At 37.5% G+C, this 18025-nt stretch overlaps 1 protein-coding gene across 1 annotated transcript; it reads left to right on the top strand.

The window, feature by feature from the left end:
- Positions 1-14754: 14754 nt before the first annotated feature.
- Positions 14755-18000, top strand: PLA2G3 (phospholipase A2 group III). Its single transcript, XM_072413761.1, has 3 exons — positions 14755-14922; positions 15996-16130; positions 16228-18000. Exons 1-3 carry the CDS (start codon positions 14765-14767, stop codon positions 16631-16633), a joined length of 699 nt encoding a protein of 232 aa, XP_072269862.1. The 5' UTR covers positions 14755-14764; the 3' UTR covers positions 16634-18000.
- Positions 18001-18025: the final 25 nt, after the last annotated feature.

Genomic DNA, 18025 nt, shown 5'->3' with positions numbered 1-18025 from the left:
GGGATAATTATGCAAAATATTTGTGCTCTAGAAAGAGAAAATGGTTTTCTGAAGTGTTTTGTATGTTTTTATATACTTTTTGTACTGAGAATAAAAATACACAAATTTTAAAAAATAACATTCTCTTTGTGGTAATTTTCACACACACCAAAAAAAGTCACATTTTTCTAAAAAGAAGAGAAAAAAATCTTCATTCAAATTCTTTTTCCAATGGTCTCCCTTAAATGTTGAAATTATGATCACATTTTTTACTTGCCTAAAGCAGACTGTCATCAAATTGTTCACATTATATAAAAGGGAGGCTAACCCTTTTATATAATGTAAAAGATTGTTTTTTTAATAGAATATTTTTTAATCCTCCGCTTCTTTACCGCCACCACCAAGAAGAGGGGGTAAGATCGCAGAAGGATCAACGGCTTTCCGGCTGCAGCAGTAGAAGTCATTATTTTTTATTGGCAGTTCTACTTTAGGTTTAGTTCCCCTTTTTTGTCAATTCATTCTCCGAGACAATACCGGTAGTACTGCTCTGCACTAACTTTATTTGAGTAGGAAGGGATTGTTAGTGGTAGAGTACCACCTTGAGTCTGGCATCAGATACTACACACTGATAATAAAATATCCAGTAATTTATTAATTATAATCCTTTTCTAAGCAGATTCTGTGTTGTTGGAAATAACTACCTATCTAAATCTAACAAATAAAAGTGTATACTGCTTTCCAGTACATCTTTCACCTAATAGTTCTGAAAATAAATTTCTGTCTTATGTTTGCACATATTTCTTCACTGTATTGCGGTAGCTATGGTTGACTTGCAGGTTGTACTTCAAACAAGTGTCTACCCATTTTGAACACATGAGATGTATTATTGTATGGACATGCACATGCCTTAACCCTGCAAGCGCTTACCCAACCTCTACTTCCATAAGAAGTGTGACATAAAATCTGCTGAATTTGGGGTTTCCCTTTAGGACTTGTCATCAATGTACTTTCAATGCTGACAACCACAAATATAAAATAAGAGCTCACAGATTGTATGAGATGACCAATGAGGTATCAGTTATCAGGGAGAATCGTATCTGTAAGAACCTGCCAAATAATGAGTCCTACGTCCTGGTTTCATCCGCCTTCCACCTGGCAGTCCTTCCAATAGTCACTTGCAGGTAATTCTGTGCTGATTTGTGATCTCTGTAACATTCCACCACTGTCCTTTGCTGGAGGCTTTTTAACCCTCACTCATTTTTAGCAATCACCTTGGCATTTTGCACCACATGGGTAGTTTGTAACCCTCATCTTGGCACTGAAGGCTATCCATCTACTCCAGTACTGGAAACAACTGTATATTAAATCAAAGGTCTTTTTATTGCTAGAATTTACGCTATTTTCCATCATTTACTTCGATGATATAGTACTATGTGATTAGGAATTGTCACATCTTCCCTCGAGCACAATCCTCTTGCAGATCAAGTAATGCCTGGCCTTTGCTGATGACACAAAGTTCTATGCAGTCTGTCTACTTACTCTTGAAAGTGGCATTAAAGCGCTGATATAAACAGGTCTTTTGTAATATTTGCCCAGTTCTGATAGGCTACCAACTATGTGGATCAATTGCTAAATATAATGTACACTAATCTCTCATTCAAATTAAAGAACAAAAGAGATGTTAATTAAGTTGACAGCTTATGTGTTTGCATAAAAGTAACTAACTGCTTAGCATTTTATTGTTGTTGTGTGTTTATTGTAATGCCACCTAGAAAGTGCCAGCATATGTAAAATACCGAGCAGACATGAAAATGTGAATATATAGACGGGTATATATAGACAGACAGATGCTCTCCCTCCACTTTACCTTTCTACACAAGCCCCTTCCACTTGACACTTTGCCTTTATAAAAGAGACAACACGCCATATTTTGGTCAAATGGATTTACAGCTGTTTATTTCAAAACCAACCTATCCAACTTATATAACCATACGTAAATATAACACTGAAACATTGCATAGTCAGGTTGCAAGTCCTCAAAAGCACTAAAACAAACCGATTTACCACCTAAAGGGTCTGCCTGAAGTAGTTGTTATTGGTGCCATGCTGATCCTGGCCTCACTTACAGCAGAAAAAAAGGACTTTTTTTGTTTCATATAGACTGGGGTAGGGTTAGAACTTGGGCACTATTTAAATGGACTTTTTTATGAACTGTGGATTATTTTCTGGATAGGTCTTATTTTCAAAGTAGGTCTTATATTTCAAGCATCCTCAAAAATATGGAAAAAATATGCTAGGGCTTATTTTTGGTGTTAGTCTTATTTTCAGCAGACAACAGTAGTCATGAAGGCCCTCAGCCTATGTTTCACTTCTTTCAATCTGTCTTAGGACCATAGTTTAACTATAAAGGTTGGGTTGGGTTTCTGGTATCGGCTCGTAGAGAGAAAGACTTTCATTTTTAAACTTTACGTAAGTATTTTACATAAAAATGAAATATAAAATAGTGTTATATTTGCGCTTGTTCCAATTCATATATAGTGTAATAAATATATATTTATAAACAAAATTTATGCCAATACTGATTCAAATACTATAAAATAAATATACTATAAATATAATATACTATAATAAAAATACATAGTAAATAAACTTGTTTACATTTTAGTGTATACATCCGTTATGTGAATACTTATTTCATACTTTGTGATTATTTCCTATTAAGAATCCTCCTATATAAATACTTTCTAATGCATTAAATTATTTAATACTCCCTACGGTGAAAAATACTTTATTTCATATTCAACTTTTTCCTCTAAAAAAAAAAATGTTGTTGTTTTTACCTCTTGCATGTAATTACATTATTTGATTAATTATACAAAAATCATAATCATAACAGCAGCTCCTTTACAAAAAAAAGACTTTCATTTTTAAAGCACCCATGCTAAAGCATTTGGTATCCAAACAGCAAAGAGGATATATAATCATCTCTCTCTTGATAGGGAGATACCAGCCTGGCGGACTGGCAATGTCTGGGAAGATGGGTCTATGAACTTTAAATAGTGAAACAAAAAGTACACTTAGCCCTCCTAGAGTATCTAAATACTGATTACGTACCATGGAAAGTATATCAGCATAATAATAAATTACATGCATAATATTTAACAAGATTACCCTAATCATTCCCTCCTATAATTCAACCAGAAATAAGAAAACATTCTCTACTGCACTTTCAACATACAACATTTCATAGGGCAAAATTTGATCCTTCAGCTGCCTATATAATACATAAAGTGCATGGCAGTAGAAAGTCATAGATAAATCCCAGCAATTCTTAAAACAAATATTTTGGAGAAATAATAGGTGATGAAATAGGTGATTTCTGTGTAAAATAAAGAAGTGAGAATCCTAGTGCTAAGGGCAACCTGTACACTGATTACTGGTATATCTTCATATCAAGAATGTCTGTACATGCAATGACAATGCTAAACTGGAATGGCTGCATTAAATCTTACCAAATCTCTAACTTTCACAATTGAGTGTCTGATGATAAAAAAAATCAGAAATTTAGGTCAAATTTTATAGAAGTAAAATTAAAAGCACATTATGATCCATTTTAATAAATACACCATAATGCGACCCTGGGTGCTAAAGTACCAATATTGCAGCCCTGCACATTATTGAAAAATGAATCTGGCCTTGACTTGTCTCCAAGTCAATACAAATATGTAAGGCAAATTGAATTTCAACTCAAATGTTTGTGCTAAACCTGCAGTAAAATATCCTGTGGTTCCTAAATTGCCAAGATCATTAGCACATTGCTGTACCTGATGAAGGTCTGATGATGCATTCTCCATAGAGCAGAATGGTCTGGACAGCTGCAGGCTATGTCAATGGTACCTAGCAGGATGAGCACAACACAGTATGTTCTGTTCACCATGCTAAGCTTAGATCTGAATGTATTAACGTTCTTTACTTTCACCCGGGGCCTTTTAAATCTTCATAATAAATGTGTCACATCAACTGAGCTTAGTGTGGACTTTGAAGATATTTGACAGTTTAAAGGCTTTATACTCTATATCCTCTATAAAGATTTCCTTGATCAGCAGCTCACTTTTACTAATGGAAAGTAAAGTCACCAACAGTATATTTATCCTAATTCCCACAGATTGAACCTAAAGAAAAAAAAGAGACTTTCTTTTTAGTGCCTTGTTTTACATTTTGTAGATTTTTTTTTAAACCAACTTTTAACACACACAAATTATCATTGTGTAACCTTACTATGATATTGTAATGGCGGACATTGTATGATTTACTGTACAACTACAAATAATAAAGCACTCCTAATAAAGTAATCTTCACTATAGAGCAGTATTTCTCAACTAGGATTCTGTGGAACCCTGGGGCTTTTACAGAGGTTGTTAGGGGTTCCTGACACCAATAACACTGGGGAACGCATTCTTTGTTGAGTTAGATCTTACCCTTGTTTTTTACAAATTTTTGGGTGGTGAATCCAAAAAAGACCCCAGTTTTTTGCAATTACATCCAAATTATATGATACAGGGTACCCTCCATTTTTGTAAAAAAAACATACAACTTCTACATACAATGAAAAAATAATGAAATAAAAGCTTGAATGTACTGTTTATTTAAATTTCTTTTGTTCATACAAAGGATTTATTGTTTTTTTTACAGTAAAACAGTTGAAAATAATCGGGTAAGCGGTTAAGGTAAAAATTTACGCTTATACCTTTTCCTGGAGTGTTCAGTATTAGGACAATCCCGCTGGAAATCTCCAACAATAGTCAGCCATCATATGTACATCCCATCTACCCTGATACCGTCCTTCCATGACCTTCAAATCTTGGTGGAATCGCTCACCTTACTCATCACTGACTGCACCAAGGTTTTCTGGGAAGTTAGAAAGATGGCTATGCAGAAAATGCACCTTGATGCCCATATTGCAACCAAGCATTTTGTAGATCTTCAAGAGTTTCTGGACAATTTCTGCGTGAATATTTGCTCGTGTGTTTCCAAGAAAGTCCTTGACAATGGCTTTGAATGATAACCAAGCATTCTTTTCGACTTCTGACATTGTCCTGATGAAATGTTCATCTCTTTCATCAAACACACGGGCCTTTATTTTTTCAAATGACAGGCTAGGAAATGCCAAAATTAGGTACTTGAAACAGTCTCCTTCAGTTGGCAAAGCTTTAACAAACCGCTTCATCAGACCCAGTTTCATGTGCAGTGGCAGGAATATAATATTCTTTCTATCAACAAGTGGCTCATGTAGAATGTTTGGATCACCTGGTTTTAGGGCAGATCTTGGAGGCCAATTCCTTTCCACCCAATGCCTCTCACGAGCTCTGCTGTCCCACATGCACAGATAACATGATACTTGGTGTATCCACATTGCTGACCAAGAAGGAAGCATACCATTTTAAGGTCAACATAGATGACCCAATTGTGTTGGTGATATTGCAACAACTCAATGACTCGCTTTATGTCTGCATATTCTTCACAAAGAGAAACTGAATAGCCAATTGGGACTGACCCAAATATATTGCCATTGTGAAGGAGGACACATTTTAAGCTCTGCTTTAATCTATCGATGAATAGTCACTATTCAGTTGAGTTATAGATTGGAATTCCCAATTCCTCCAATAAACTAGGTATGTTATTGCAATACACAAAGCCACTGTCAGTTCTAAAGTACTGCAGAAATGCAATTTCTCTGGTTCGAAAGTATGACACCTTTGTTCCTTTTTCAAGTAAGTTTTTCTCATGCAGTCTTGATGCTAGGAGTTCTAAAGCCTTTTTCAATAGTCCCAAATTACTCAACTCATGCTGATCAAATCCCCTACGAACATAGTCCTCTTTAATTTCAGACTCTTCATCATTGCTGTCACCTAGTTCATCACCATAATCATGTTCTTCAAGAGAGGGTAGTGTAACGAAAACTGGCACTGGGATTTCATCTGAATGTGCCACTGGGCGTATAGTCTATGGTAGGCTAGGATACTCTATGTTATATTTACTTTTCTTGTTATATCCTGAAGTTTTCACTATTCAAAGTACCAGTCACTTAAATGATCTCCTGGCTCTCAGCAAACCATAAGTATACCAAATGGCATCTTATCACGTGTTCCCTTTGTCCACATCTGTAAACCCTCGACACACTGTTTGCACACCTTATGAGGGGTCCAAGACTTATCCTGATCACCAAGTTTAAATGTGCTGATGTTTGACCTGAGAATGGTGAAACTGCCACAGATATAACAAAATGAATCATGGTTGTTTAGGCACTTACGATGAGAAACAGCAGAGCCAGACATGATCTGAAAGAAAGTAAATACATGTGTAGGTGGAAATATAAATTTTGCTTATTCACTACGTAGAGCAGCGAACAACCTCTGACCACACTGTCTTGCATGTAAATGAATAGATTATTCAAATCCAAGCTACAGTATTCCCATTAATAAAAGCGGTAGAGAAGAAAACTGGCACAATAGAAGAAAACTAACTGCACTTTCAGAATCAGCATATCTATTTTAGTGTAAATAAGCCTAAAAATTGAAGTCAAAAACAAAAAATTGTTCACAATTCTTCCCCAGTGTAATCTTTTTGTATTTCAATATTTTTATTGAGATTTTTAGAACAAAACAATATCATTAGCAAACATTAAAAGAACAATGACAAGAACCAAAGACAAAAACCAATGACAACCAGAGTATGGTCAGATAAAACAACAGTAGTATATGGCATTGCAAAAAGCGATTGTAACAATCAAGACCTGTAATCTTCCCCTTCAAACATAAATAAATAGGAAAAAATTACGGTTAGGAAATATGAAGGTGCGTCTCGCACTTTGACCCTAACTCTTAACACATAACGGACATAAGGGAGGACACAAAAGGTAAAAGGGAGGGGGAAACAACAATTAGGATAAATACAACAGGGTATTGGGGGGGAAGGGATAGAGGAAGTACTAGCGGAATCCAATTAAAACCCGTGTTTCGAGCTGAATTCCCATATCCAGCTATTATGATCCAATATAGGCGATCCATGGTTCCCAGACATCCTCAAATCTGTCCAGGGAATTCTTTAAGGTATGAGGGAGTTTGTCGTTCACCATGATCCAATTCAATTTAGAAGCTATGGGGTCTAAGGGAATCGTGGGGGCCTTCCAAGCTTTAGCTAATGCGATTCTACTTGCCACTAGTAACAGTCTAATCAATTTTTAGGTGGGTTTTGGCAAAGTTATATCAAGTTTACTAAATAGTGCGGCTTCCACCGTAGCCGCAATCTCCTGTTTCACCACTCTTGAGATTAAATTGAATACTTCATTCCAGAACCTCCTGGCCAACGGGCAAGTCCACCAAATATGTACCATGGATCCCTTGTCCCCGCAACCTCGGAAACACATAGGAGACACAGAAGGGAACATCCTTGCCAATTTAGCTGGTGTGAGATACCATCTAAGGGCCACTTTGTAATTAGCCTCCACCACCGCAGAGTTGCGAGATATTTTGGATAGGGCACAGATCATGTCCTGCCAATCCTCCAAATCCCACGTGATACCCAGTTCATTTTCCCATTCCCTCATATATCTCAATTTTTTATGCTGATCAATTAATACCGAGTAAATAACAGAGATTTGCCCCTTTGTGTTAACTATGGATGAACAGGTGCTTTCAAAAGGCGAGGAACACATGGGCTTTGGGGCGTCCCTAATTATCCGGGAGATAAAGGAGTACAGTTGTCTATAGTGAAAGTATTCTGTGGCAGGAATTTCAAATTGAGAGGATAAGTGTTCCCATGTGACTATTGCTCGTACATCTATCATGTCTTTAATTCGTCTAAAGCCTTTAGAGATCCACCATTGAAAATCTGCTGGGTGCAATCCCGGCGGAAAGTCCGGATTAAACCACAATGGGGTCAAAGGTTTATGAAGAGAAGAAAGCTTCGGGTGGTGGCTTAATTTGTCCCAAATCTGCATAGAGTGAGATAGGGCCGGGCACTTTACAGGACCTCTAGTGTTTTTTCTCCGCCACATGATGGAATCTATGGATCCCAAAAAGCCATCCAAGTTCTCAAGCTCAACCCATTGGGGTCTCGCACCTTGTAAAGAACTCAACTGAGCCACTTGCGCCGCTACATAGTAGTATTTCAAATGCGGGGCTCCCAACCCTCCCACGCTCTTGGGAGCTAACAACGTGTCTTTGTGAATTCTAGCCTTCTTCCCCCCCCAAATGAATTGCATCAATCTAGATTGGAGCAGCCCAATCTCTTTCATAGGCACCTGTATCGGGAGTGTAATCTTTTTGGTTGTCTGTAAGGGTGACATTCTTCCCACTGGATAGCAATGTAAGTGGCATTGTTCATACTGACCACCACACTAATGCATTGTGAGCTGTGGATATAGTATTTATAACAGGGGTTCCCTAAGACCTGAAAGTGTTGTAAAAAAGTTTGAATCGCTGGTACAGACCACTTATCTTTGGTATGAACCATTTCTTATCATTGTCAAAGAATAAATCTGTGTGTTTATTACATCACACAAAAACCAAAGTATTCTACCTCCTATTTGTATACAGGTACAAGGTCCTCCAGGTTACATACGAGATAGGGACTGTAGGTTTGTTCTTAAGTTTAATTTGCCCCTGTACAAAGCATTGGTCAGACCACATCTGGAATATGCAGTCCAGTTTTAGGCACCAGTTCACAAAAAAGGACATTGTGGAATTGGAGAGAGTGCAGAGAAGGGCAACTAAATTAATAAAAGGAAAGGAGGAGCTCAGCTATGAGGAGAGATTAGCTGAACTGAATCTAATCTACCTTCAGAAGAGACGTTTAAGGGGGGATATGATCACCCTGTATAAATATATAAACAGTCCATATAGAGAACTCTCTTCCCCATTATTCACTTTGAGATCATTAGAAAGAACAAGAGGGCACTCCTTGTGTCTGGAGGAAAAGAAGGTAATTCTCCGGATAAGGTAGGGATTCTTCACTGTAAGGTCTGTGAAAATGTGGAATCAGCTCCCTCAGAAAGTAGTTTCAGCAACTACTATAGATTGCTTTAAGAAAAAGCTAGATGCTTTTCTAGAAGCACAGAATATAACTGGGTAATAAGGCTTTAAAGTAAAAATAACAGTGATTGTTGATCCAGGGACATCCAATTGCCTCATGGAATCAGGAAGGAATTTTTTTCCCCTGTTGAAGCAAATTGTACCAGGGTTTTTTTGCCTTCCTCTAGACCAACTATGTCCTATAGGGTTTTATATCTGGGATATGTTTATTTCCCTAGTGGTTGAACTTGATGGCCTTATGTCTTTTTTCAACCTAACCTACTATGTAACTATGTAATTTGTATGTAGGTCGGAACAGGTACATTATTTTAATAAATGCAGCGTGGTGTCAGTTACTGTATAAAATCCTCACAGTTAGTTAATCCCAAACAAAGCAAAAAAAAAAACTTTATGGAGCCTAGACATTCATTAACTTTTGGAGCAAGCTCTGCTTTGATATGCAAAAAGAAACAACTGCAGAGTTTGTCTTGGTCATTAAAGAATTACAATATGTTACAGATCAGCTCAGCTCTTAAGTTTACCCACAACCTCAGCTGTATTTAGCAAAAGATTTCTTCTACAAGTCATGCAGACCGCCCCCCTCCCGCCATCAAGCCTCCGTCCTGCACAGGAGCAAGCAGGGAAACCCCTAGTTCATATCTAGGAGTGGTCCGTATGTCGGATGTCTTTAACTCCGGGACTACCTGAATTCTCTTTTTTCTGTACATAGTTGGGGTATAATTTTGCTATCCAGTGTTTATCTCTAAGTTTTTGGCAACAGTCAAATTTAAGTGAGGGTAGTCTGGGATAAAACAGGAGCACAGGAAAGAGAGTGGTAAAGGGGCAAATTATAGCCCCTTGTACTCTTTTACTATAGATGAAAGGCTCCTTTACCAGTCAGCAAAGTTATGGTGATTGTATTCATTCAGGGCGACTATGAGGTTTTGAAATAAGAAAAATACAGATCTATTGTAAAGGGAGAGAGTAGGGATCTACTGACAAAGCAGTGAATCTGACATTAACCAAACATTCTCTAGTGGAGAATCTTCCAGATCTACATGTTTTTAATAGCAGTGACAGATTCACCAGAATGTTTGGTAAATGTCAGATTCACTGATTTATAAGCAGTCCCATAGATACAAATGTACCTTTTAATTTATCCATTTCAGTAAAAATGCCCATGTGTGCTTTATACCTGCCCAACATGCTCAACAAATAGCGCAATCAGAGGATTTCCATCTTTTTGAAAGGTGTCCTGCATGCTGAATAAAATAAATACATTTGTGAAGAATGATGGGATGATGGGGCAGACTTAATATGATTTGGATAGGAATGGATTGATGGGGTGAAGAATTTTGAAATTAAAATAGTGCTGAGTCAGTGAATTATTAGGTAAATATACAGGATGACAAACCCATCACCTTTAAAAACATGCCAGCAGTTTCAATTTTTTTTTATTTCAACATGTTCTCTTTAACAATAAGAGTAAATTACACATTACATAAATGATTTCCTTCTGGTCCTGATGAACTTTGTATCAGTGTGTTCCGTCATTGCAGACAATGAACCTTGCATGGACTATTATAAGAGTGTCTGCGTGTCAGAGGGGCCAGAGGTCAAGACATGTGTTATGGCGTGATCCCTCCTGCCAATCATCCCAGGATGTAAATAAACAGAAAAAACTAAGCAGCTAACTACATCAGTTTTATTCATTTTAAGGTTATCTTTGTAGCATATCTGTATCACTGAAAACATGGTCCAGCCGACTCTTTTTTCTTTTGAATGGTCCTGAAGAGTAAATTAAACCTAAAATGAGGCAAATTCTTATAGCAATCATGTTCATTGGTGACGTTTAGATATTCAAAATTCCATTGTGTAGCTTTGCAGCTATCCACACAGCCAGGACCTCCTCGTATAGACACATGACTTCTACTGTAGCATGGGGATCCTGGAAATATCTCTAAAGTGGGGGAATTCCTATCCTAGAAGTTATTTATTTGTTCCTATTGAAGATTCACCATCAGCCATTGCTCTAATGGCAACCCCAAAATTTAAGACTTAATCTGCGTGCAAACTTGTAGTAATTATCGTTGGAAATGAACAGCTAACGACCGATCATCCGATAATCATTAACAAAAAAAGTGCACAACGACTGACCAATGATGCCGACGAACGAGGATTGTCGCTGGAAACAAACGACCGTTCCAGGGGATCTGATTGAGTGACGATCGTTCACTATCTATTGTGTGTATGGTCGTTCACTGATCATGGATTGTTCTGTGATACAGTTTCTCCTTTACATGTCACTTCCTGCATTGTTCAAACAATCGTATCTAGCGTGTGTACACTATTGGTGGATTATATTTGAACGATGCTCAATACGATCGTTCAAAATATTCGTCCATAATCGTTGGTCATTCGTTTTCTAACGATAATTATTACAAGTGTGTACCAAGCTTTACATTTACTTTATGTCTTAGTGACAATGAAGACCAGGAGAAATAGAGAGGTTCATCTTACCAAAACTTAACAGCACCTCAAACCCTTATCAGCCTTTCCATATCTTTTACAAAACACAATTACGCTGTTTCCCAGCACCAGTATTAATATCCTACTGAAATCCTTTGTTGTCTCAGAGAACCTCAGTCCTATCTCTGTCCTGGCTTCTCCTAAGCAACAGCCTTTTTTTTTTAGCAGTGCCACCTGCTGGGGGGGGGGGCAATTTATCTTCAAAACATGTCCACCCAGCAGTGATTTGACAACCAAGTTCTGAGCACAAATTAAACCAATGTCCTGGTTCATAGGGAGGTTCTCAAAATCCAAGAAATTTGTGAAGTATACAATATATGTATAATGAAATATACCTATTGTATTATTCCTTCCTGTAAGCTGAACTAAAAACACAAAGATAGGTTTCTTTAAACTACAATCCCCCTTCCTCCAATGTAATTATTGTGTAGACATATTTGTATTCCAAATCAAGAAAAAAGCCCGGGTAACAATCATGGCTCCCACCCAAGGTTACAAAAAAAAAAAAGAGTTTTTGTATAGGATTACTATTGAAAATATAGGGGGAAATCCACCTGAAATTAGAAAACTAATGCAGACACTTCATCTAAGATCTGCTAGGAGCAATATATTAAAATCTTTTTTATTGGGGGGTTGGTTATGATTTAATGGGGTTCCAAACTCCCAGTTTCCACCAACAGTTTAAGCCAAACTTTAGTTATTGTGTTAGTAATTCTGTTTCTGTTTAGTTTCCCTATTATACATAAAACATGTTACAAATTTACAGAAATCTGTAGCAATAAAATGCCACATAGGCGCACCTCCCAACTGTCCCCGATTTATAGGGAATGTCCCCATCCCTCTTTCCACTTTCTTTTGTGTGAAAATACATCTTTTTGTGTGAATATATACTATTCTAAAAACATGTATTATTTAACCATTAAAAATATTATTCTGCACTAACCTTTTCATCTAGCATCTAAATTATTACATATTTCAAAAAGTTAATACAAAGAAAAAGTCCAATCATTTTTGTATTATTATTTCTTATTGTCCACAAAGTGGAAGTGCAGCAGTTGGGTGTCATTTGTCTATATACCTTGAGCCACAAAGTGTCTTCTTTCCTTTCCTAGAAAGTTAGGAGGCATGCACATAGGGTTGTAGTTTTTACATGATTAAGCATTATATTTTTCCAATATTTCTTTATTCAGAAGGTGGACATTGTGTAATGTTAAGGATGCAGACGCAGTAGGTAGAAGTGAGTAGGTGTGTCACAGCAGTTATCACACATCACCCCATCTATTAGCCTACTATAAAAGCATCCGCTGAGGCTCTGTCTCTAGACGGATGTAATGAGGGGATTATGTCTGAATTATAAAGGGAGGAAAATGAAGAAGTTGCATGTGTGTGTATGCCCTGCTGCTTAGCCTGTAGTTGATTTTTTTTACAGTAACACTGTAATGTCTGATGTGTAAAACCCTGGGATATAATACTAACATCTGCAGTGTAGGCAAGTTTGAGGATTTGCTGTGTCATTTAGCTAGAAGATGTGGAGGGGCACATTTATGCTTATTGCAGTGCTTTTCCCGGCTGGTTTCATCCACGTGAATGGAGAAAATAGCCACATTCGCCATAGACGGAGCTGGATCATGCCAGGAACAATGTGGTGTGGAGCTGGGAGCACTGCGGAGAATTTCACTAACCTAGGTGAGAGAAATACACCAAAAATAAATAGCAATATTAATTTAAAGGCCTACATAGGCTTATATATTAGATGAGCTGTGTTTAATCTAAATTACAGGTTTCAGGTTAGGAAAGACATTACTGGTTTTAATTATTCTGAATGTGTCTGGGTATTTGTATTTATGTCTCTTACCCCCTTGGGTGTGTTTATCAAAGCAAATGTATTTATATCCTCGGGGACTATGCAGAACTTTTCTCTTTGCTCTTATGTTCCAGTATACCATTTCTCCTCTCTGCTTCTGTCTTTTAAAATTCACACTCCTCCACTTTGTGCTGTCATCTTGACTGTGGTCCCTTCTGTTCCTATTTATTGATGCAGATGGAGTGGTGTCAATCTCACCATTTACTTCTGTGGCTGCCATCCTACAGCTCTGTGCTACAAGTTATATATTGCTATGTGAACTCTACAACCTTTCCACTGTACAGTCATCTGCAATGTACCAGTCCAGGCTCTGTGGTCTGTTCTGGAAGCTGTGTGTTCTACTCTTCTCCCCATCTCTATGCTGGGCACTTTAATTTGCAATGACCCCCACCTGGGTCCCCTCAATATTTATTTCTGTACAACAAGCACAAGGGCCTTCTAAACTCCCTGTACCCCTACTGATCCAATATGTCACTGTGACTGCTTATCCTTCTGGTTTTGTGTTGAAAGATGTATTCTTTTATTCTCTCTATACCCTTAAATATTGTGGCTCCTTCTCTCACTAGTTTTGTGCTATAGACCATGTCTTCTAATCCTTACAGATTCATTGCAATGACCTTGTGCTTTGATCTTTTCACTCCTCTGCTGCAGTTACTTTCTCTTTGATATAAAGTAGGAATGTTGGTGGTGGTTGAAGTTTACGTATACTGGATGTCCTAAGGGATAACGTGCCAACCCTTTATATATATGTAAGATATGTAAAGAACAAAGGAGAGGAAGGGTTTTTTGGCAAATAAAAAAGTATTGTAATCAATGATACATCTCATAAATAGCAATACATCAATTATCAGTTCTGGTGAACCACCATGGGAGTTGTGGTCCCGTGTGGTGAAGTTCAGGCCCTAGGGGGCGCTATACATACAACGTCTAACATTATGCGCACAGGTAAATCCATAGCTTGTTATAGTACATGACAACATATCATAATACCTGTGTTCTCTTACTTTGTTTCATTCCACTCCTGTGGTTCTTTTCCCCCTCTATGATGCCTTTTCATCCTGAATTTTCCACTCCTCCACTGTGTCTCATTTTCCCTGTGTTGTGCATACAGTTCTCTCTCATCCTGAATATTTCACCTGTACGCTGTTGGTTCTTTCACCTCTCACCTTGCAGGTCTTGTAATTCCTCCTTTCAGCACAGAGTTGCTCATCCTCATTATTTCATTCCTCTCTTGTGGCTCCATTCCTCTGTCTCTGTGCTACCCTCATCATTCCAATTCTCTGCTGTGGTCCCCTTTCCTTGTCTCCCAATTCAGATACAAATGCATGTACATATCTGTTGTTTAGGAGTGTTCAGTGGAGTGGATCTTTGCTGCAGAGAACACGACCATTGCTATCCACAGATCCAATCATTTGAATTTCAATATGGTATCCGAAATTACAAACTGCACACTGTATCACATTGTGACTGTGATCAGAGGTGAGTGAAAAGCACACAATAACAGTAGTAGCTTTAGAAGAACAATGTGGGCATACTTTATATTGAAATAAGTTACTCATCAGAACAACCTTTTATCTTTTGTAAGGAATTATAAATGTGAGGAGCAGTGACTCATTTCTTAGCATTGTGGATCAGTACAGGTTACATCACACATCAACATGATCCTACTAGTGTCAAATTCCAAATGGCATAAAAAATACCATAACATTAATAACCTTTTCATCTGTGTCATCTTTCATTGTTCAACGCAGGTTTACACATGCATGAATCTTCTGCAACATAGTATTATTTGCTAATTAAGGCCATTGTTTGTTCTCTACACACTTATAGAACAACAGTCATATACAATATAACACAGTAAAGTGTTAAAGCACTATTTAAAATTCACATTGCCATCTGCTTGTGCAATGGTACACAGATGGGTTTTCTCACAGATTAGTTGCAGCCAAAAGTCTAAAAAATATAGACAAAACCCACCAATCCCACTTTAAATATGGTCCGTAACATTACTTATTACGGTCCTATTTTACATTATTTTATTTTAGTTTTACTAAATGGTGCAAAGATCTAAGCCGAAGTGGTACAAAAAATGAGAGCAGGTTATCAAGTGATATCCCTTCTGCAATGAAACAACATTAACTGCCTGATCAGAAGTAACACTTACCTCTCCCTAGCAGATAATGCCATCCTCATTTGGTCCTTGATTAGTCAGGCCAGAATGATGTAACTTCTAGTCATGCATGGGAGTTTATTAATTCACAGCAGCCATGGGGTATACAACAAAAATTTGGAAAAGGCAGATAAGTTTATTTTTATTGCAGAAGGGACACCTGCTCTTTTTGCAATCATGAACCTGGCTGCTCAAAATTTTTTAAGTCTTATGTATTGGGTCTCGTTCCTCCATGCAGTTTGAGCTGCAAACTGCTATGACAGTATAATTTATTTTCTGTTTTTTTCTGTACATACTTTGTTTGTTCTCTGTCTTCAAGTATACATTCTTTGTTTTTCAAAATGAACATTAAATGAGGATTAATTCTTTATTTGCCCTTTAGGTTCAGGCAGTGCCTACATGCCCTCAATGACACAATGTCCACCCTGGTAGGAATCATGTTTTTTAACATCTTAGAGATGCCCTGCTTCACCCTCAGAGAGGAGGAGCAGTGTGTGGAATGGCACTGGTGGGGAGGGTAAGTGTGTGTCCCATCACTGTTGCAACTTTTGCATAATTTTAGACAATAGTGTTCTGAGTGGAAAAGTAAATGACATCTGTATTTTCTTTTCTAGCTGTAAAAGAAATGGCACATCACCAAAAGCTGAACTTCACACACCAACAGTGTTTAACTACAGTACCAGTGAAAAGAAGCAAACGCCTACTCCCTTTCCTCAAAAAGTGAAATACCCACATGGTTCTTCTTCACACAAAGGCAAACTTAAATCTTCTTCACTCTCCTTGTCATCTATGAACACTGTTAAAAGTAAGAGAAAATTGCTAAAAAAGCTAAAGAGGGTGCAGACAAATGCATTTGTGAAAGACAGTGGCAGTGCCACAATCAGAGATTCAGAGGAAGCAGACAATAAAAGGTCACTCTTTTCTCATCAATCTAACAAATATGGTTTCCGAAAGAGAAGGCAATGGACCCATGAAAGGACAGCTATGCCACGAAACACCACCGCCTTGGGTTCAAAGTGACATTTATTGAGAAGAAACTATTAGAAATTAGGAAAGATACATTTTTGTGATGACTATGGACCTTTAAAGAATATGGTTTTCCTGATTGAAAGGCAAACTAGAAGGCCCATTTTAGAATCCTAATAGGAATGGCTGAATCCGCCTGTTTTCAATTAGTTATGGGTTCCTTGAATCCTGTTTAAAAGACAAGAAACTCAAGCTTATGATGGAGATCTGGATCACTCATCCAACACAGAGTGCTGTGATTCAGAAAAGGTTAATACACATAGTAATCAAAAGAAGACCTTGAAGCCTACTTCCTACACTTGTCCCGATCATCCTTGACATGCCGTATATTTTTTGCACAGGATTTATTGTAAAGACATCAAATTCCTTGACAGAGCACTAGAGAAATATGCGGAGACAAGTGTACAGTATTACTCTATAACTATTTCTTATCTTCTTTCTACTCTGCAGTTTCATTGCTGGTTCCATTCTACATTTTGTGATGAGAGTATTTCAGTATTATTTTAATGAACAAAACAAAAAGTATATGGAGTATTTACTAGTAAGTATAGAATGTATGAATAGGTTTATGACTGTTGACGTAGGTGAAATAAATCAATAAATTTCATCCGTATGTCAGATTGAGGTATAAGGAGGTAGACATTGTTTTGAGGTATTCTAGATAAGATTTTAATAATAAAGCACAGACTGTAAAAGTTTAGAGGAATAGGTCAGCTCTAAGGGCAATGTCACACAGGTGACTGCGCTGCTTGTGATTGCCAATGGCAGTCATGCTAGAAGAATATTAACCACTGTGGATTTGCTCCTTGCTGGCCCAGAATGCTGCAGAATTATTATTGCTAGTGACGGGGAGGCGTATAGCAGGGAGCGATTCCATTGAGACTGCAAGCATGTCTTTTAGAGATCCTTTGGCTGGTGATAAACTCCCAGTGTAAAGATCGTCCGTCTGACATGACCATAAAATAATGCTAGTGGAGCAAAAACTGTATATATCAAAATGTTACATAGTTTTTGGTGTTCACCTAAATGTATGTATATATGTACGACAGGCTTACAGTTCTCTTTGTAAATATCGCTAAGCTCTTCCAATAAACACATTTAAAGAACAAATTATTTTTTGAGGTATGCTGACTTTTTAAAATCTTGATTTGATGCTATATGTATATATTTTAAATCCACAGTGCAGAAAATTAAACTACTCCTGTTAAAGTGGATCAAAGCTCACTAAAAAGCGTTTTTTGGCAAAGAGATATGTAAAGTCCTTTCTGTCAAAAAACATTTCCCTGGCTCCTAGCCGCTTTTTATTCTTCTCCATATGCCATGTAGTGTAGAGCTCCACTTTATATGTAGCACAGCTAGTGTAGCCAGATACCAGACACATTGTAA

Source organism: Pyxicephalus adspersus, chromosome 6, assembly GCF_032062135.1.
Source record: "Pyxicephalus adspersus chromosome 6, UCB_Pads_2.0, whole genome shotgun sequence".
NCBI lineage: Eukaryota > Metazoa > Chordata > Amphibia > Anura > Pyxicephalidae > Pyxicephalus > Pyxicephalus adspersus.
The sequence above is the reverse complement of the archived record's forward strand: the minus strand, read 5'-3'. Positions and strand labels throughout refer to the sequence as shown.